Below are 20,722 nucleotides of genomic sequence, written 5' to 3'. Positions count from 1 at the left end.
CAAAAGCAGGCATTTGCAACTAACTCCCAAGGTGTCCATATGTCTGGTCTTCTTTCAATGAGCCCGCTTCACAGGTTCCATTGTTCTTGGATCTGACTTCCACCCCTCTCCAACCTTTGCAGGTGACCAGAGGTGCTTGTCTTTCATACCTTATCCATTCACACCTCATTCACTCAACGGGACAATCAATTGAGTAAAAGGGGGTACAAAGTCTACAAGGTTTCTATGTAAAAAGACTTAATACAAAGTTTCTATATAAAAGGACTTAATACAAAGCTAAAGACATATTACAATGCTAAAAGGACTTCTTACAAAGTTAAAGTAAAAATTTCAATGAGAAAATGATTAATACAGAGATTAATGAGATGCATCTACACTTGGGAGCTTCAGCCAGCCTCCTTGCCTGCACCAGCCACACATCATACTCAGAGCAGCCCTCTGAATGCTGTGAGCCCAGAGGGACTGAGGAAAGGCTTTACGTGCTGCCTCTTATCCCCAGCATATTCTAGCAGTTACCATTGGCCAGAACCCTTCCCCGTCCATGGTCACAGTGTTCAGAGCTACACAGGGTGCCTGCAGCCCATGCAGGGTCATAGAAGGCAGGACCCTGGCTGAGAAACCTGCTGGGCTGCTGGCCAGGAGCCAGCCAAGAGCCTCCCAGCCAGAATCTACCTCTGGTACCCCAGGCCCTCTCTTCTCCAACACTCTGCCCCCCTTCCCAGACCCTGCACCCCCCTCCTACACTCTAGGTCACAATCCCATCTCAGGCCCTGCGCTCCCCCTCGCACTCCTCCTCCAAGTCAGAATCCTCTTCTGCACCCATACCTCCTCCTGGAGCCCGCACCCCTCTCCTACACCAGTGATGTAAAATCATGTTTATTGGCTAATCAGTTAAACATATTGTTTAACCAATTAACCAGTTAAAGGGGGGAACCATCGGGGCAACACGCTCACCCACCACTGGGCTGGAGTCACCCCTCTCAGCTGTAGGCAGAAGCTGCACCCACCAGGAAAGAGCAGTCGCTGACTGAAGCAGAAACTGCTCCAGTGTCCCAGCTGTGTCTGGGATGCCAGAGCAGCCCCTGCTTTCAGCAGGTCTGGCACTCTACAGCCTGATCAGAGCAGTCCCTGTCTGCAACAGGTCTACTGTGGGGTTGCAGCAGCCCCCTGCCCATAGCAACTGGGGAACTGCTTCAGCCCCTACTGGTTAACCTAAACTGATAAGCCTCACTCTCAATGAGTGAGGTTTACCAATTAACCAATTTAACATTAATATCTTTATGTTGCACCCCAGTCTCCTGCCCCCAAGTCACAATTCCCTCCTTCACCCAAACCCCTTCCTATACCCTGAACCATTACCCCAGCTACCTTCTGCACCCAATCTCCATCCCAGACTCCGCACCTCCTCTATTAATATTATGGAAGAGTGCAGCTCTTGACCACTTATGGAGACCTCCCTCCCCCAATCAGAAATTACTGCCCACCTCGATATAGGTTTTTGTGTTCTAAGAACTGATATGCACAATTTAGTGTTCAGTGGAACCAACACAGTATGCATCAATAAAACAGAAATACAGTAGTAGTGAGATGTGGTGGCCATGTGGTTCAGGTATTCAGCTAAAATTCTAGACTTTTAGAGGTTATAGGCTGGAGTCTTACTCAACCGTCTGCAGTTCACTCAACTGCAAATGGATACCTGATCCACTGGGTTATAAATTCAAATGTGGTATTTCTAAATTCCATTGGCTCAGATCAGACTGATGTTTTTCACTTAAGAGAAATATAAACACCAAGGAGTAAAGGCATTATGCCAGCACAAATTGAAGCACTAGTCTCAGATTTGATACTGGGCATTATTCCCCAGGGTTAGAGTAAAAGAAATACACTTTTCTTTACAATCTTAGTTTGATACTTTAACTACAATTATGCTTACCTGTATGCATTTTTTGATACTGGACGAGGATCAAACTTCAAGAAAAGGATGCACATAGGTAATGGTTGATGAAGTCTTTCTTCTTCCAAAAGGGTTAATGCAAGATCATACTGCAACAGCCTGTGAACAAAATAGATGCAATGAAGGATGATATTGCATTGCAATTTCAAGAAGCACAACCTTTCATCTATTCGGGAATTTGTCAGTAACAGAATTCTATGTTGAAATAAAGAGGATTTCAATGGTATGTTTGTCTTAATAGATGGTTTGCCCTCACAACTGTCGTTTCATGTGTTTCTTAAACAGAAGTCAATTCAAAGCTTTGGCAAAGAAATAAGTGACAGGAGAATATTGATATACCCTAAGAGCTGTACGTAGAGCACTATGTTTCCAGCCAAAGCAGGGAAGACAAAGGATTTATGTCAAAATTTTCTACTCATTTTCAGGACAGTGCAATAATGATGCTCTTTAGACTGCACCAACAAATCTGGCAAGTCATTCTTGTCAAGGTTTTTTCTTTAAAAAGCAAATGTAGAGAAGCATGCCCATGTTGTATATGACAAGGTTTTTGTTCAGAAACTAAAAACTTTCTATTTTTTTTTACAGAGCTACCCATTAAAAACTGGGGAGGAAAGAGGTGATCTAAATAAAAAGGAGGGCATATCAGTGGAAACTGAGTATATATTTAATAGAGTAGGAACAGACTGTTTCCAGCATTTCCAGTAACTTTACCATTCTGCCCATGTTTAGAAGCATGACAAATATTCTTTACAGGCCAGAGTCTCATAAGAACTTTCAAATATTTTCTGCATTGCCCCCTTGGAAACCTGTCTGGTAATAAAACTAGACCATGACCATGCATCTGATGAAGCGGGTCTTTGCCCACGAAAGCTTATGCTCCTACACTTCAGTTAGTCTATAAGGTGCCACAGGACTCCTCGTCGCTTTTGCAGATTCAGACTAACACGGCTACCCCTCTGATACTTTCCTGACATGAAAATTTTCAGATTACAGAGACAGTACTTAAAAAAAAAATTCAAACTCTGTAACAATTCTGAATGATTAATTTATTTTGCCCCGATAAGCAGCGACTGAAGTGTGTTGTACTAAAAATAAAATTTAAAGATTTTACAAATGCAAGAATGTGGTTGAAGAAATAATTACTTTCATTTCCTGATACACATGTCAATTTTAAATTCAGTCTTATTTTATAGCACATTGTTAACATCACTCCTGATTTTCCATGTTTTAAATTTCAAAAGAAGCCATATTTTTCCACATCAATTCACACTATTTCATTTTTACCATCAAAAGCAGAGCTATGAGCACACCTTTTACAGATATTTAAATTACAGAGATATATGTGGGTAGAGATATCTACAGGCTTGAATTTGGCTGGTTGAATCTTCTGGAATGTTGATTTTTTTTTAAACTTGATTTCTCAAGGACATGCATTTAACAGGGCTGGGCAAAATATGGCCCGAACCAGATATGGCCTGCACACCCACAGTTTGGCTCCTGGTGCATCTACATTTGTCCTGCTACCACTCTCTTGCTAGATGCTGAACAGGGAGCTTTGTTTTCATGACGTGTGCTCTTCCTGGGAAGAAGCCCTGAGAAGGGAGTCTGCTGTTTCCCTGCAGCAGTGCCTCCAAACAGCGGCCTCCCAGTTCCATTGTGGCAGTGCAGCCAACAGGAGCAGCAAGGCAAGGACCTGTCCACCAGCAATGTAAAGATAACCCAGCAGCAACTGGGATTGCCCTAGGCCATCTTCTACTCCAGAGATGGGGAACCTCTAGGCTCAGGGCTTCCCACCCCCTCCCGCCCCCCGCCAGTAGTGGGGAGCCCGCAATGGCACTCTAGTCGCCCATCCACAAGGATGGAGCACACAAATTCTACTAGTTTGGATCTCACAAGTGAGCAAGGGTAATGTGAGGAGTGTCTTTCCCCTTCTCAGTCAGGAGCCACATCAGCGAGGGTTTGAAGGTTTTGTTTTTTATTTTTTCCTTCTCGTTTGTGTGTGAAGTATATGTGGCTCCACCTAACTTTTCTGTGGGTCAGCAGCCCACAAAAGGTTCCCCACTTCGCTGTACTCTACCACACACATCCCAACCTCCCACCCTGACTCCAGCACCTTACACCCCCCAGCTCCCTGCCCTGAACCTCCCAGACAATTTTTGTTGTACTGTCGAATAGCAACCCTACCCCCTTGTGCCTGAGCACCCTTCCCAAGGGGAGGGGATTGTATAGTTATCAGTATTGTTTTTAAAGCATTTTACTACTCTTTAGTAGCAGTTAATACACATTTTTATGACAATCAAGACGTTACAGCACACAGCTTTTTCTGAAGAGCTGGGGGAAGCGGAGTTAGTGGAAAAGGCTGCCGATTGACTCAAGATTAACCTAGTTCATGAGAGAATTTTTTACAAACATAACTTTCAAAATAAAACTCCGGTCATCTGAAGAAGTGGGCTGTGCTCATGAAAGCTCATGATACCATCTACATGTTTTGTTAATCTGTAAAGTGCTACCAGACCATTTGTTTTTTAAGTTTCTCAAAATACAGTGTCACCTAAACCTAATGGTGCCTTACTTACCAACTTGTGTCCTCACATCACAATCCAGTTTCAGAAGAGTGGAAGCTGCAACTAGTACAGAGGCAGTCAGGCTACAGCAAAGAGGAACTGGTATCTTGTGTCTAAGAATCAAATATTTTATTGGCTGAAGGAAGTGAAAGTCTGGTTGTTTACTGTGGAACAAAAGAGAATGAGGGCAAAAGGTTTAAGCAGAAGTTTTTTTAAAAAAGCTAGATATTTACATGGTCTGATATTGTAAAGAAAATATGGGGGAGAACCCAATTATCCTATTTTGTACGTTTAAATGAATACAAAGAGGTTTATCTATATGTGACAGTTACAGCTTTCTACAAATGTTTTTAAGATTAATAGGAAGAATCTTGTGAACAATAACTATGACATCAAGAGGACTACAGTAATTCCTCATTTAACACGTGCCCGCTTAACACATTTTTGCAATAGCACGATTTTTTTTTAAGGGAACGTTTTTTGAATTACATGACCATCCCCGGAATAACACAATTTCCCAAGCTGACCTGTTGCTGGCGGCTGTGTGGGGCTTCCCCTGCCGTCCTGCAAAGCAGCAGAGGGTTTGCCACTCGCCGCGCTGTTCCCTGCTGACTCCCCCTCACTGGATGCAGTGCGGGTCCCGGCAGACCCGTCACAGGGGCATACTCCCAACCCAATCCCCCTCCCCTCTCCTCCCTTTCCCTTCCCCAGAACCAAACACCTCCCCTCCCTGCTGTAACTCAGTCCCCTTTCTCCCCCAACCTTATGTCCCAGTCCCAGCAGACAGCACTGCTTGAAACGCAACCCCCACCTTTTCCATTATTTTCAATGGGAAAATTGACCCCGCATAACACGTTTTCACTTAACACGATCATTTTCTGAATCATATCTATAGTGTTAAATGAGGAATTACTGTACTTACTTGCTTAAAACATCAAGTTTACTAAAACCCACAAATGTACACACTTTTTTTCAAAGGGCTTTTTAAAAATATATAAACAATACCATAGGGATGTGAATGGTTAACTGCTAAGACTCATCCTTAACAGGTGAAGCTCACCACTTACGGTTAACTGGTGAGGGCTGGAGTAGCTCCCTACCTGCCCCACAGGCAGAGGGCTGCTCCAGTCGACCCACCACGGGCTGGGAGGCACTCCAACGCATCCTGTCAGGAGCGGGTCCCCTCCCACTCCCCTTTTAATCAATTAACTGGTTAAACATAACATTTAATCAATCAACCAATTTAATGAGATTTTTATCACTAATCAAAACAGATAGGAAATTTAAGTTGATTTAAAAAATGAACTTTCCAATGTAACATTCTATCTTACAATGGTCTTCAGTGCAGGTGGCTTATTGCACATATTGCAATATGCATATCATCAAGTACCACTAAAGATCAGTTACTATCTAAGCTGAACATCTGTAATTTCAAAATAGTCTAATATTACGAATAGAACCTAAACATTTTTAGATAGAAAGTTACCCATTTAGACAATTGGATCCCAATGTGATCACAAACAGGGAATGCAATAGCATTGCTTCCTGATGTCACTCACTACACATTTCACTTATTGTAATACTTAAAAATTCATGTTGCTTTAGACAAATATTTTTCATAAATTATTTGGATTCTCATGTATTAAATAATTGTATTTTCCAGTTCATTTTTGTATGATATCTTCTGAAAGCGAAAAGTCAAGCTGTACCTTGGAAATGGGGCACAGAGGGAAGAGAATGCTTCTAGAGAACAAAGATGGATAGTTTTTCTGAAATCTTGATTGTAGCAGCATGTTTTGAGGACTATTACATTAGGTTGCTTCACTACTCTAAACACTTATTTTAGCAGACTCAATATGAAGGAATATTTTATTTATTTCAGAGAATATTTAGCTATAAACAGAACAGAAAATTCTGCAGATAGAAGAATTTTTCTTAAATGTACAGAAAAAAATCTAAACCAATATGCTCATTAACTTTAATACTAGAAAGCTTCTTCCAAAGCCCCTAAAGGCTCAACATCCTCTCTCAAGTAGCCATACAGAGATACAATGTCAACTGGCCATTCAACTGGTTAAACAGCTTTTAGGGCAAGAATGGGCAATAATTTTTAATAGGGGGCCACTCCAAGAATTTAGTAATTTGTCAAGAGACACACTCTTTGATATTAATGGAGATGGTGTGAGGTCTGGAATGGCCTAAGGATGTAATAGTATAGTTGATTAACAGATAAGCAAAAACTGTATAGGTTAATGCTAGAGAGACTACACGTTCCCCCTTCCCCCACCAGTAAATTTTTTAGCAGGCTGGCCAGCAGCCTGGCTCAGTCTCAGACCTACCCTGGGGTCTCAGACCTACCCCTGCTGTAGCTCTGCATTTAAAATGTATTAGGAGCCAGGCAGGCAGGCAGCCCGGCTTAGTCCTGGTTTCCACAAGGTCTGGGACCTGCCCCCACTTCAGCTCTGCATTTAAAGTGTATTAGGAGCTAGGCAGGCACACACTCCAGATCAGTTCTAGTTTGTGCCAGGTCCAGGAGCACACACACCTCCCCCTACCCACGCTGCTGCCTCTGTATCTGCACGGTTACCCATGGATTAAGGATGTTAAATTGTGTTTAATCAGTTAATCGAGTAGCTGATGGACTTTTCATCGAGTACTCCAGTGTTTCTCAACCAGTGGTACGTGTACCCTTAGGAGTACTTGAGCGAAGTCTGGCGGGGGACGGGGATACCATCAACACAACTGAAATTTGGAGAAAACTGAGTTTCTGTTTTAAGTTTTACAGCGCTTTATTATTTTTATACTTTTTACACCCAGAAATTTCATCGCCCAGCTGGCTACAATTAAGTTGTTTAAATAAATGTGTTGCAATGGTAGAAAAAAAGTTTGTGTCTGAAAACTGTAGGTACTGGGGGTACTTACAATTTTTTTTTAGAAAAGGGGTACTTTATACCAAAAAAAAGGTTGAGAAATACTGGACTACTCAATCAGTTGATAAGAAGGGAAACTGCAGAGCTGCTGCGTGGTTAGCTCCTGGCTCCAAGAATTAACCCTGCTGAGGCTTTGCCTTTTAAATGTAGTAAGAGCCAAGTGGCTCTTACTACATTTAAAAAGCAGATCTGCAGTGGGGACTGGGCGCAAGCCTAGTCTCAACTGTCCTGGCTCGCACCCAGTCCCCCATTGTGCCTTTGCCTTTTAAATGTATTTAGAGCTTGGCAGCTCTTACTACATTTAAAAAGCAGAGGCAGAGCATATGGTACCGTGCACGAGCCAGGATAGCTGAGTCCTGGCACACACCCAGTCCCCCACTGTGCTTCTCCATTCCCTGCCCCTTTCCCCCACAGAGATGGTGCTGGAGGGCACCAGTTTTTAAGCCCCCCCTTGCTGCCTCTGAGGAGAGTAGGAGAAGCAACTAGTCAAATAGTAACTTGACTACTTAGGCTTATCAGGTAGTCAACTACTAGACTCATTTGCTAGAGGAGTTTCTGGAGCAATCAAGAATGGGGGGGGGAGGACTCAGGAAAGAATCCCCCACAAGTTGCAGTAGAGCCATTACTGAAATGCTACCGCCATCATTTGCACTGCAAGAGGCTCTGCTCTTCCCTAATTTAGGTAATGATAAGCAGGTTTGCATGGGTCTGAATCTGCTTGCTAGATCACTATCTAAACATGTGATGAGCCCAGATACACATTTACATTCCTAGTATCTACTAAGACAGGAGATTGCTAATACCCGTTTGGAATGGAGATGAGACACAGATAATACTAATTTCAGCAGATGACACAGGTTGGGCCTCCTCAACTATAAGCATTTTAGGGATGAGTTGTGCTGTTGATTTTCATAGCTTCTAGTAAGTTTTGGATGTTACATATGAAATAAAGGCAGGCTATTAATGAAATTAAGAAACTTGTTCCCTGTAAGTAAGGAGGGGCTTGTCTAAGTTACAGGGCCATTTTTTTTTTTTTTTTTTTAATATCGGGAAAGCAAACCTTCCTTCTGCAAAATGGGAACTGACGAGCTCTTAGAATTAAGCCTAGAATTTTTTTTTTTTTTATGTAAGAAAGATTGTTTACTGACTGGGTTACTGTTTTGTATTTTTCCTTGCTGTCCATTTCTGTAACTGACTATGCATGGTCAAAGATCTATCAGAGATGGCATTAGAAATCAGCAGCTATCCGCTCTCTGTCTTTATTACTACATTATCATCCTCAGACTGGCCTAATCTTTTCCTCCAGCAATAGGACCAGAACAGGAAAACAGTCAGATCCCAAAGCAAGCACTACAAATCATAAGACCATCAAGAAGCACATCTCAGTTTCATGCAAAACAAACCAACATGAAGCTGATGCCTAACTGCAGCCCAAAATAATTTTCTAGCTTCTGGGGAGACTTAATGGGAAAAGGTTAATCAAAATAAAGACACCACAATGAGGCTAACTTATTCTCTTCTAATAAAAATTCTAAGTATGTGAGCTGTTCAATATGTTTAATATGACAAGGCCCATTATTGCTAGAAAAATGAACGAATGTTAAAAAAACTGAGATGGTTCTTCAAGGTTTTCTGTGTAAAGAAAGAGGGAATGAGTATATTTGGCTCTAATCACACTCTTTAACAAGCAAAATAAAGCTATCGAGGTTAAAGTGACTGCAAAAGCCTTCTATTGCCACAATAGATTTTTTCTTCCATTGAATGTGGTTATTACTAATAAGAAAAAAACTGCTAGCTTGAAACAAGAGTTGCAAATATTCCGCAATTAAATGTTCTGCTTCTAAATACACTGCTGATTCTGAAAGTGCCACTAGAGTGACAACGCAAGTAACTGGCATTCTTATGTTAATCATTATTCTTGGTCTGACATTCAAAAATATGCTATCAGGGGTCTGTTAAAATGCATGATCTGGTGTCTGCTTAGGAAGTACATGTACATGGGGGGATGACTATTAAGATAATTCATACTTAATATATTCTCTTTTAATTTGGTGGAGAACTGTTTGGCTGATTAGAAACAATTAGCTCATAAATCTGATGTAAACCCATCTTGCTCTGAAGAACTTTCAAAAAAAATTTCTGAAATGTGAGTCTGTTATATATTTTGTTTTGGAAATTATCATAAATAACATCTGTCAGTTACCATTGCAGTATCAACCACTTACACAACTGATCTGAAACAGTTATTTATGCTTCCTACTCATGCACAGCTAAAGCTCAGTCACTAGATTCTGATAGCTTTATGTCCCACAACAATCTATTATATATTTGAGAGTTTGTGAGAGTGTCTGCCAGTCCATTTGTTCAAGAACTTCTTCTAAATGTTAAGAGTTCGAACATCAAATTCAATATACAGCATCTTATTATTTAAAGTAACATAATGGTTTGGTTGTGCCAGGAAAATGGGATGTGCCCAGAATGAAACTCTCTCTCATAAAACCATACAGGAAAAAAAAGACAGCATCAGTAGGCAGTGGAAGGGACTGATTGGGGGTGCATTCCTCCCTAAGTGCAGGACTGCCCTAGCCCTGAGCCTCCCACCCCTCTGTCATCGTTTAGAGAGGGAGAAGACTGAAGCTTCTCCCCCACCTGATTCATACAGGAACATTGCTGGCTGTTTCCCTTAGTAAGGGAGTGAGGAGGGGTACTTTTTGACAGTTTGCTGAATTTCTCACTCTGGTTGAGGAGTGCAGGGGGCAGGCAAACCTGGGATTTCCCAAGTCAGGAGATATTCACAGTCCCCTGGCTATGCCTGCTGGAGCTGCAGGGCCCATGGAGAGGTGCATCTCGCCTGGCCCCAAGCTCCTATAGTGAGATTGGGCTAGGGCAGATCTCTCTTAAGTTCCCTCTACTTTTTCCACATACGTGGAATAAATGTTATGTGCACCAACGCACACACAAATGCACTCCACCAATAGAAACACATGCTGCTGGCTATAAGCACTCTACTAATCAGTTTAGCAGCATTTGAACTTCTCCTAAATGGTCACTCAAGTGCTCATCTTACTGAGCAGGGAACACTGCTCCTGCATACTGAACCTCTCATTCCCTACCCCAACCCAGTCCAATGATTTAAATGAAGAAATATAAAAATTGAGATTAAAACCCAAGTAATGCCAAATAGGGATGTAAAAGCCCATTGAACCAGCTAATTGGTTCGATATCATGTTTAACTAGTTAACCACTTAAACAGGGGCAGGTGAGGGGGTTGGTTTCACTTTCACCAGTTAACTGTAGCTGGTAAGCATCACCCAGTAAAGGTGATACTATCGGTATCATTCAAATCTGTCCAAGGGAGGCAGCAGTACCACCAAGAGATCAACCAACAAAGATGGGGCTCTACCATCTTGCCCTCCAGCAAAACAGTAAATAGCCCCCTTGCCTCATATTCATCTCCTGCCCAAACCTTTGGCCACTGCACCAGTCAAGGATGATTCCCCACTCTGGAATGATAAATGCAGAAGTGGGGGCCTGCAAAAGAACCCCAAAACCTTATCTCTCCAGGCTTTGGTATAAAACTTCCCCCCAAAATCCTAAAAACCTAGATTTTGGGGCTCGAAACCCACTGCCACCACCCAAGTAATTGTAAGAAAAACCAGGGAAGAGATCACTTGGGAATCCCAGCAATAAATTAAAACCAGGACACAAAAATTAACCAATACCAGTTTAATAAAAAAAGAAAGAATTTTTATTATCACCATAATACTCCTGTTACAAGCATAATAACTAGAAGGAAAAATCACTAATAAATATACTCATGAGGGACTCCCATGGGCCAAAAACTTAGTTACAAAGGAAAGGAAACCCCATTTTTAAATGTACAGACATCAGATTCCCATTCCCAAACCATAAAACAATAAAAGCTAATGGATTTATCTAAACTTTACCCTATTTACAGATGGTGAAGAGTCTTTTCTTGGAGACATGTTGTCTGTCTCCCTCAATATCTGGAGAGTCAACTGGCTAGGGACAAAGAAGGGAAAAACCAAAAATTCCTTTGTCTCAGTTTGAAATCCCTATCTGCATTTCTATTGGCTGACTGCTACCTGGCTAGGTACAGTTAACCCCTTAATCTCCAGGCTGCTGCCCAACCCTCATGGTCATGACAGCACCACTGGGGTGGGGAGAGAGAACAGGTCCCAGGCTCTCTGAGGGGAGAAAGAACCAGCCCTGGACTGGCTGGGGGAGAAAGAATAGGACTTAGGATCTGAGTGGGAGGTAGGGTGCAGGGTCTGGAAGGTAGTTCAGCAGCAGGAAAGGGTGTGGGGTAGGCGTACGAGAAGGAGTCTGCGGGAGGGAAGGGTTGGGGGAGTAATGCAGAAAATGTCAAAGGGTGAGAATGCAGCCAAAAGCTGGCTGGGGAGGGAGGCAAAGAAGTGCAGAGTAAAAGGAAGTGCAGCTTCTGCAAAGTAAAATTGTATCCCTCTCACATCTTCCTTCTGCTCCAGCCTCACTCCCTTCAGCCCCATGATCGCCCCAGTCCAATCCCCTATATTGCCCCATGCCCCTCAGTGCAACCCCTGCCCCCTCCCATACAGCTCCTTCATCCTCCTTCACGCCCCCCCTCCTGCTCACACATCCCTATGCCCACAGCACACTCACTGGCAGGACAGCAGCACTGGGACTCACAGCTTCTGAGAGCAGCACTGGGGCAAGAAGGGTGAGGGGGCAAAGTCTTGTTGCCTGACCCAGTGCTTTGCCTGCAAGCAGCACCTCTGGGACGGGGCAGAGAGAGCCAGGCCAGGTGCGATGGAGAGCTGGGGAAGGGGCTCCCTGACCTCTCAGAGCCTGGCCAGGTGCAGCAGGGCATTGGGAAGATGACTCTCCAACCCAGCACACAGCCAGCAGGGAATAGCACAGGGTAGCCCCAGTGCACGATATATGCCAGCTATCCAGTGACCTCCCAGGGCAGGAGGCAAGAGTGAGGATGCACATGTGTATTTGCACACGTGCCTCTTCCCTCCTCCCAGCCAATAAGTTAACAAAGAGGGGCAGTTACCCGGATGGCTGCCCCTCTTTGATCCAGCCCAGCTTAGCATGATGCAACCCCATGGGCTGCAGCTTTTGGGATAAACAGGGGGTAGCCACCCGGGCTGAAACAGGAGTAGCCACTCAGGCTGAAAGCCCATCGAGGCTGTGCCACTTTCCAGCAGGGCTGGAACAAAGAGGGGCAGCCACCTGGCTGCCAGCGATTGACCCCTAGGGGATTCGCAATTGACTGGTTGGTGACCACTGTTTTAAAGGCATCAAATAAATGGAAAAGAAAATATTTATTCCCTATTCTTTCATTTATAATTGAGGTTGTTAGAAATTTGATTTTAATTGGACTCTGCATGATCAGCTCCTTTAAGGTAATAATTTGATCCAAAAAGTTATTGACTGATGATGAGGCTCATGGATCACCTCTGAACTATACTTAGTTCGAGTACTAAGCCAAAAAGAGATTGGTCAATCTTCACTGAAATAATGTTGACACCTGTTCAGTAGTTTAAAATGTTAAAGGTAAACAATGTGACTACATCTACACTGGCATGGTTTTGCGCAAATACTTTTAACACAAGAGTTCTTGCGTTAAAGTATTTGCACAAGAGAGTATCTACACTGGCATGTGCCTTTGCTCAAGAGATTTGCTTTTGCGCAAAAGCATCCGTGCCAGTGTAGACGCTCTCTTGCGCAAGAAAGCTCCGATGGCCATTTTAGCCATAGGGCTTTCTTGTGCAAGACAGCTTATCCCTGAGCGGGAACGACAAAGTATTTGTGAAAGAAGCACTGATTTCCTACATTAGAACGTCAGTGTTCTTGCACAAGTACTCATGGCTAGTGTAGATAAGTGGCAAGATTTTGAGCAAAAGCAAGTGCTATTGCGCAAAATCTTGCCAATGTAGACAGCCTGTGAGTCAGTCAATGGATGATGAACCACTTCACACACAATTATGTTTCAACTTGTAGTAAATTGAGGGCCTTTAACATAAAACCAGCAGTTCTGAAATCTAATGAACAAGACTTTGGCTCAGTGAAACTGCAAGCAGAAAAGAAGCTTGGCTAAAGAGAAATAGTATAAGCCAGGTCAAACATAAAGTATGCCAAGAGATACCAGACACAGGTACCAGACACAGGCTGAAAGCACATTCCAGAGGGCACATTAACAGAACGCCTCACTGAGAAACATCTTGGTACCAATCACCTCCCTGCAAATAACGTACATACCAACCTAGATTTAGGACCAGGTCGAAGTTCACAGCATGATGGATAGTAAGTAACCGCCACTTCTGTGAGGTAAGGGACAATAAACAGGTAACAGAGGGTGGCAACCTGATATCAGGAGTGATGTGTAACTTGTTTAAACCTGTATGTAAAAGTGCACCCCAAAGGGTGATCATTGGTTGACTGTGGGAGGGGACACTGGAAATCCAGGACACCTACTGGGTGTCAGTCTATTGCCTTGGCTTACATAAGGTGCAGTGGTGCATCAGCAAGTTTGTTCACTGACAACTATTAAGCTGCATCTAGACTGGCATGATTTTGCGGAAATACTTTTAACGGAAAAATTTTTCCGTTAAAAGTATTTCCGCAAAAGCACAACTAGATTGGCATGGATGCTTTTGCACAAAAGCATCCGTGGCCAGTCTAGACGTGATTTTGCGCAAGAAAGCCCCAATCGCCATTTTAGCCATCGGGGCTTTTTTGCGCAAAATAGTTCTTCCCTGTCTACACTGGCCCTCTTGCACAAGAAGGCTTTTTCCCAAGCAGGAGCGTGAAAGTAGTTGCGCAAGAAGCACTAATTTTGTACATTACAAAGACAGTGCTCTTGTGCAAATTCAAGCAGCCAGTGTAGACAGCTGGCAAGTTTTTGCGCAAAAGCAGCCACTTTTGTGCAAAATCTTGCCAGTCTAGATGCACCCAAGGTGTATGTCACTTGGCAATAAACCTGCCTGAGTGATTTTGATCTTTATATGATTTGTGGTCTCTGGGGGCTCTGTAGGGAGTCTGTCATTTTAACTAATGGGCTGTGTCTAGACTGGCCAGTTTTTCCGGAAAATCAGCTGCTTTTCTGGAAAAACTTGCCAGCTGTCTACACTGGCCATATGAATTTCCGCAAAAGCACTAACTTCCTATTGTAATAAATCAGTGCTTTTTGCAGAAATACTATGCTGCTCCCATTCGGGCAAAAGTCCCAATCGGGGCTTTTTTGCGCAAAAGCACATCTAGAGTGGCCACGGACGCTTTTCCGCAAAAAGTGCTTTTGTGGAAAAGCGTCCATTCCAATTTAGACGCTCTTTTCCGAAAATGCTTTTAACAAAAAACTTTTCCGTTAAAAGGATTTCCGAAAAATCACACCAGTCTAGACGTAGCTATGGAGTATGGTTAACGCACTAGATGGGGAGCAACTGCATGCATGCACACAGCCAAAAGTTTATCATCACTGACGGAGTAGAGGACCTACCAGGAACCATCAGGATGACCCTGAATCCTGACTGATGATACAGATCATTATACTATCATTTACTTAGGTATTATTATACTCTTTTACTCTAAGACCACAGAATGGTAGTTCAAAACAATAACAATGCCAACAAAAACCTGCAGGGTGCAATGTTTATAGAATTTACACTTCCTTTCTGTGAAGGCTGCTGCTTCTTTGTACACATACTCAAATATGTCACAAAATATCAAAACGTACCATCACACAGGTTTTATCCATCACCAAAAGTATCAATAAACTTCCACTAAAATATCAGATCAACTCTGAAAAACATAAGTGCAGAAAACAATCCAAAGAACAAATCAACGGTGGAACTTACAAAGATTTCAGTAACTGTGGGTCAGGTGAAAGTAAAATGACTATTCTACACTGTTATTCTTCTGAAGGGCAATGTTTCTTTCTGTAAAGCTTCCTAAACATTAGTTATTTGCTTTCACTTTGCATGACGTGAAACTGAGTGTCACTAAAATACAGCAACAGTGAGACCTTGTGCCACAAGTTAATGAGATACACAAATAATCACCCCCTACCTCCAAGGCACAAAGAGAAAATAAACAACACAATCCCAGAGCAATACCGCCTATGATTGTGTTCAAACATAATTTAAGTAGGTAGTTATATGCCCAGAAAGTGTAAAGCCACATCTATACTTACACAGACGTTCAAATTAAGATATGCAGCTCCAGCTACGGTAATTGCATAGCTGGAGTCAATGTACCTTAATTCGAACTTTAGCACCAGATAAAGGCATCAGATAGAGGCAGCAAGAGAAGGGTACTTCAAAGAGGCAGTGCTGCACAGCTGATTCCAAGCTCTGTGCAGCACCACCCCTTAAGAGGCCGTGCCACATGCAGCCGTGATCAGCTGTGCGACATTGCCCCTTTGAAATGCCACAGCAGTGTTTCAAAGCAGCAGCATTGATTGGAGTCCGGGGTCAGCTGATCCAGCTGATCCCAGGCTCCAATCAACACTGCTGCTTGGAAATACTGCACAGAGACTGGGGTCAGCAGGAGCTCTTGAGCATTTCAAAGAGGAAGCACAGCATGGAGCCTGCTGGAACTCTTGTACATTTCAAAGGTGAAAAGGACTAGTCGAGTAGTCAACTAGTAAATTATTTGCTAGTTAATATCCCTACTCCACAGCAGGAGGGCAACAGGAGCAAATGCTCCTGTCTACTTCCCTTACTCCTCACAATTTGAGGAGTGCTGACATTTGAGGGGCACCCTCAGGCTACGTCTAGACTGGCATGATTTTATGCAAATGCTTTTAACGGAAAAGTTTTCCGTTAAAAGCATTTGTGGAAAAGAGCATCTAGATTGGCCCAGACACTTTTCCACAAAAGCACTTTTTGCGGAAAAGCATCCTGCCAATCTAGACGCGTTTTCCCACAAAAAAGCCCCGATCACCATTTTCACGATCGGGGCTTTTTTGCGCAAAACAAATCTGAACTGTCTACACTGGCCCTTTTGCACAAAAGCTTTGCGCAAAAGGACTTTTGCCCAAATGGGAGCAGTATAGTATTTCCGCAAGAAGCACTAATTTCAGACAGTAGGAAGTCAGTGTTCTTGCGGAAATTCAAGCAGCCAGTGTAGACAGCTGGCAAGTTTTTCCACAAAAGCAGTCTAGACACAGCCTCAGGGTTTGATTTAGCCAGTCTAGACACAGCCTCAGGGTTTGATTTAGCGTGTCTTTACTAGACCCACTAAATCAAACACCAGAATACTGACTGTTGCAGTGCTGATCTCTGCATAAATACATGGCCTAAGATGTTCAATCAATAATCTTAGTAATGTCAACCCTAAGTATTCAAAAGTTATGTCAGCCCCAAAAAGTCACACTAGGTTAAATATGGCGAGGAGTCCTGTGGCACCTTATAGACTAACTGAAGCGTAGAAACATAAGCTTTCATGGGCAAAGACCCACTTCATCGGATGCATGTGACGGTTAAATATGGGATTTAAAAATAGATACTTTTATTTGCTTTCTGGTGCTTAAATCATTAAAATTCACTGGAGTCCAGCCTTCCCTGCACTTACAAGCTTCTTTAAATCTCATGTTTATCTGTATGGGCCAAAACAATGTGGAGCCCTCTGGCACCTTAAATACTAACAGTTTTATTTGGGCATAAGCGTTCATGCTTTCTACCCATGAAAGCTTATGCCCAAATACGCTTGCTAAACTTACTTTTTTTTCCAACAAGAAGCTGATCAGGTGACCACCTGACTCCCGTAGCCAGGGCGTTATGAATCACATAATCAAATGGGGCCACTCTGCAAGGTAGGGAACAGGGTCTCAGCCCCACGTGCGGCCGGGGAAGCGGAACGGAAGCACGGCGCGGACTCACACCTCCGCCCAGGGCAAGACGGCGGTGGAGCCTGGAATGACTCTACCTCGCCCAAGACGCTACCCGCAAACCCAACCGTCTTTTCTGGGCAGGACCCGGCCCAGCGCCCCTCTGGGCACGGAGACACCCGGTATCCCAGCCACGGGGGGCGCTGCGGGGGCTGGGAGCCAGGCTCCTTCCCCTCGACTCCGTAGGCTGACCCGCACGACGGGCCCCTCACAGCCTGACAGCGAGGCGCTGGAGCGCTCACACTCACCCGGCACCAGCGCGCTACGCCGCCGCTTCCTCGGGCTATTACGCTTCCAGGGACAAGCTACGCCTCAACAACAGACACGCCCATTGGCTTCTTAGCCCCCGCCCACTACGCAGGCTATTGGAGCATAAGTAGCTCTGTTTTCCCGACCTCTCATTGGCTGGCTCCGGTGTCGTTCAAGGAGGGTTGCTCCGGCTCTTCTCTTTGATCTTGCCCCTCCCCACGTTTGGTGCGGCTCTTCCGATCTTGGCGCTCTCCTCCCTACACGAATCTCAGCTCCGCTTGCCTCCACTCGCCCCTTCCCCTCCCCCGACGGCTCTCGCCCCTGTAGCAGTTCCCGCCTCTCAGGCCCCCTAGGCCTTTGTGATGGACCCCGCATAGGGGTTACTTAGGGGTGATGCGCGCTGCTGGCCGCCCTAGCCCGGCAACCATGGTCATGTGCCCTCCGGTGTGGCGCTGTGGGCTATATTGTCCATTGCATGACACCCCCTCTACTCTGCCTCAGCGTCCAGAGATGGCTCTAAAGGCATCCCAGGGCTCTAGGCACCTGCCAAACTGGCTCCTGTGGCTAGAGTTGCCTACTTCCGTTGCATGCATTCCTCGAGATTTCATCCAATGACAATTGTTAATTAAATATCAACGCTTTAGTTATTGGAGAGTCCCTCCTAGGGATGTGAATGACTAGTCGACTATCCAATAAGGAAATGCGTATCGGATAGTAGAGTTGACAAGTTGTTCCGCCCTTCCCCCCCTGCCGCCTCCATCTTGCTGCCTCTTATCAGAAAGAGGCAGCAAGGGAGGGGATAAAGGAGGGGGTACTTCAAAGTGGCAGCGCTAGGTGGACCCTGGGGCAAGACCCTGGGCTCCATGCATGCTACCATTTTGAAACACCGGATGCTGCCCAGCACCAGCTGGGGAGTCCCCAGGCTGCATGCGGTGTTTAAAAGTGGCAGTGCTCAGGGTCAGCAAGAGTCCCTGGGCTCCATGTGCTGCCACTACCTCTTTGAAATGCTGTGGGGAGCAAATTGCATTGACTCTTCAATTAGTTAATTACTCAAAATTTAGCATCCCCACCCCTTCCCAAGTCCTACATCTGCTTCTACACACTCCCTGAGGTCAGAATCCTCTCCTGCACTCCTCCCAGATTTTGCAACCCCTCCTGCATCACAATTCTGGAGGGTTGGCAACCATATCAGTGGCATTTGGCCAGGGTGGCAGTGGTCCAGCTAGTGAAGTCTCACCTTCCAGAAAGGCTCCTTGAATCTCCCAGTCACATTTGAGGAGCTTACTGTGAGTTGGGTCCAGAGCAGGACCCTCAGTTTATCCCAGGATAGGGAAAAACAGAGGGGCGCTTTGTTCTCAGTTATTGGATCAAACGCAGCATGGCCAGCACTGACATCAATCCTTTGATGATTCTACCAGGAACTGCCCATTTAAAGATGGGTGGAATTAAATCAACCCTCCTCCTGCCCAGACTAAAATAGTAACTCAAGGAATTTCCCATGCATGTCTTTAAAACAAAACTTTAAACTCTTAGGTTCTATCTGCTTTTCTTGGGAGATAATGGCAGTAGCATGGCTTTAGTGGAGCCTCAGCTGTAAATTCAAACTGCCTTCTGGTAGAACCTCCAGGGAAAAGTAGTAATAGAAATACTTATTGCCCTGTCTAAGGGTGCATCTACAGTGCACCCATAGATCAAAATAAGCTATGCAATTTGAGTTATGCAATTGCATAGCTTATTTCAAGTCCATTTTGAAATAGCTTATTTAGAAATTTGGCGCTGTCTACACAGCACTTATTTAAAAATAAATCACTATTCTGAAATGTGCCTTACTACTCATGGAATGAGGTTTACAGGGATACCTGAATAGTGAGGCTGTCATACTTCGAAATAGCGGGCATGCTCAAAAGATGTGGAATAGCTATTTTGGGATACCTCCAGTATCCTGAAATAACACTGCAGTCCAGACATAGCCTAAGGGTTAACATCCCATGAAGATAAATAAAGCCCAATATATAGAAGATATGAACATAATTCTTTAATATGAAGAACTATGAAAACAAAAAAGTGCTTCCAAAACAGTAAGAGCTATCATGCTAACATACCTAAGAGTTTAAAGCAGGATCCCATTGGAAACTGTGTAAGCTCTCCCACATCTAAAGGACTCTCCCCCAGAGTATGGGGTGGATCTACTGAACCATGGAGACCAATTACATTGGACAAATAAAGAGAACAACATGGGCAAGTGCAAAGATCAAAGGGCTGAAACAAGAAAACCAGAAGGTAACACTGAGGAGAGAGCCCCACACAGTGCCCACTGCTCCCTGACAATTAAAGCAGGATGCTGTGCTGATATCCACAGTAAAACTTAAATGTGCTTAAATGCAGAGAAGAATAGATTCCAGTTTTGACTTTTTGTTTAATGGAAGGCAAACAAAAGTCTATTAATCTGCATGACTCTGCAACTAATTAGTTAATTGTACAGTTTCTGAAATCAAGGAGAAGTGTAGCTATGTAATAGTATAGCTGATTAACCAATTAACCGATAAGCTAAAGCTTATAGACTACATGCATTTCACCACCCCCGCCAAAACATTTTTTAGCTGGCTGTCCAGCAGCCCTACTTAGTCCTGGCTTGTTCGGGTCCAGGACCTACCTGCACTTCAGCTCTGCATTCAAAGTGTATTAGGAGCCAGGAAGCCTGGCTCTGTTCCGACTTGCACAGGAACCAGAAGCTCAGACTCTCCCCAAATAGTGGCTGCTGCCTCTATATCAGAGGTAGCTAGTCTGTGAGGGGAGCTGTACTTTGTGAACCAGCTCCCACCTGACACCCCAAACTGCTGCCTTTGATACAGAGGCAGTAGCGCAGAGTGGCAAGCAGCTCCTCTGGAGTGAGGCCCTATCTCTGGGGATTATAGAATAAACGTCAAGTAACCGATAAGAATTCATGAAGTTAATCAACTATTCAATTAAGCTATATTTAACATCCCTAGAGAGGAGAGAGTACACAGTGACTGATAGCAGTTACACAATAATGTGCTGCATTAAAGCCAAAAATTGTTTAGAAATATCAGTTGCATTCCACTGGGATTTATTTAACACATTTATAGAAGATCTAGCAGATCATTCTGAC

The 20,722-nt window shown here is 44.0% G+C and overlaps 1 protein-coding gene across 8 annotated transcripts in view; it reads right to left on the bottom strand.

Annotated features, from left to right (window-relative positions):
* Positions 1-17,887, bottom strand: part of TANGO2 (transport and golgi organization 2 homolog) — an 83,372-nt gene extending 65,485 nt beyond the window's left edge. For 3 of the 8 annotated variants that reach the window (XM_075898339.1, XM_075898335.1, XM_075898341.1), the window contains exons 1-3: positions 17,592-17,691; positions 4,531-4,682; positions 1,934-2,053 (exon numbers count right to left, since the gene is read on the bottom strand). In XM_075898339.1, coding sequence (XP_075754454.1) covers positions 1,934-1,989 — 56 coding nt within the window. In that variant the 5' untranslated portion in view covers positions 1,990-2,053; positions 4,531-4,682; positions 17,592-17,691. Of the gene's footprint in view, positions 1-1,933; positions 2,054-4,530; positions 4,683-11,395; positions 11,469-15,189; positions 15,255-17,175; positions 17,559-17,591; positions 17,692-17,738 lie in introns of those variants that run through there. The other 5 variants (XM_075898336.1, XM_025190459.2, XM_025190458.2 and 2 more) reach the window with 5 other exon arrangements.
* Positions 17,888-20,722: the final 2,835 nt, after the last annotated feature.

The sequence above is a fragment of the Pelodiscus sinensis genome, chromosome 15 (assembly GCF_049634645.1).
Source record: "Pelodiscus sinensis isolate JC-2024 chromosome 15, ASM4963464v1, whole genome shotgun sequence".
Lineage (NCBI taxonomy): Eukaryota > Metazoa > Chordata > Testudines > Trionychidae > Pelodiscus > Pelodiscus sinensis.
Note: the sequence above shows the minus strand (reverse complement) of the source record. Positions and strands in the feature narration are given on the sequence as shown.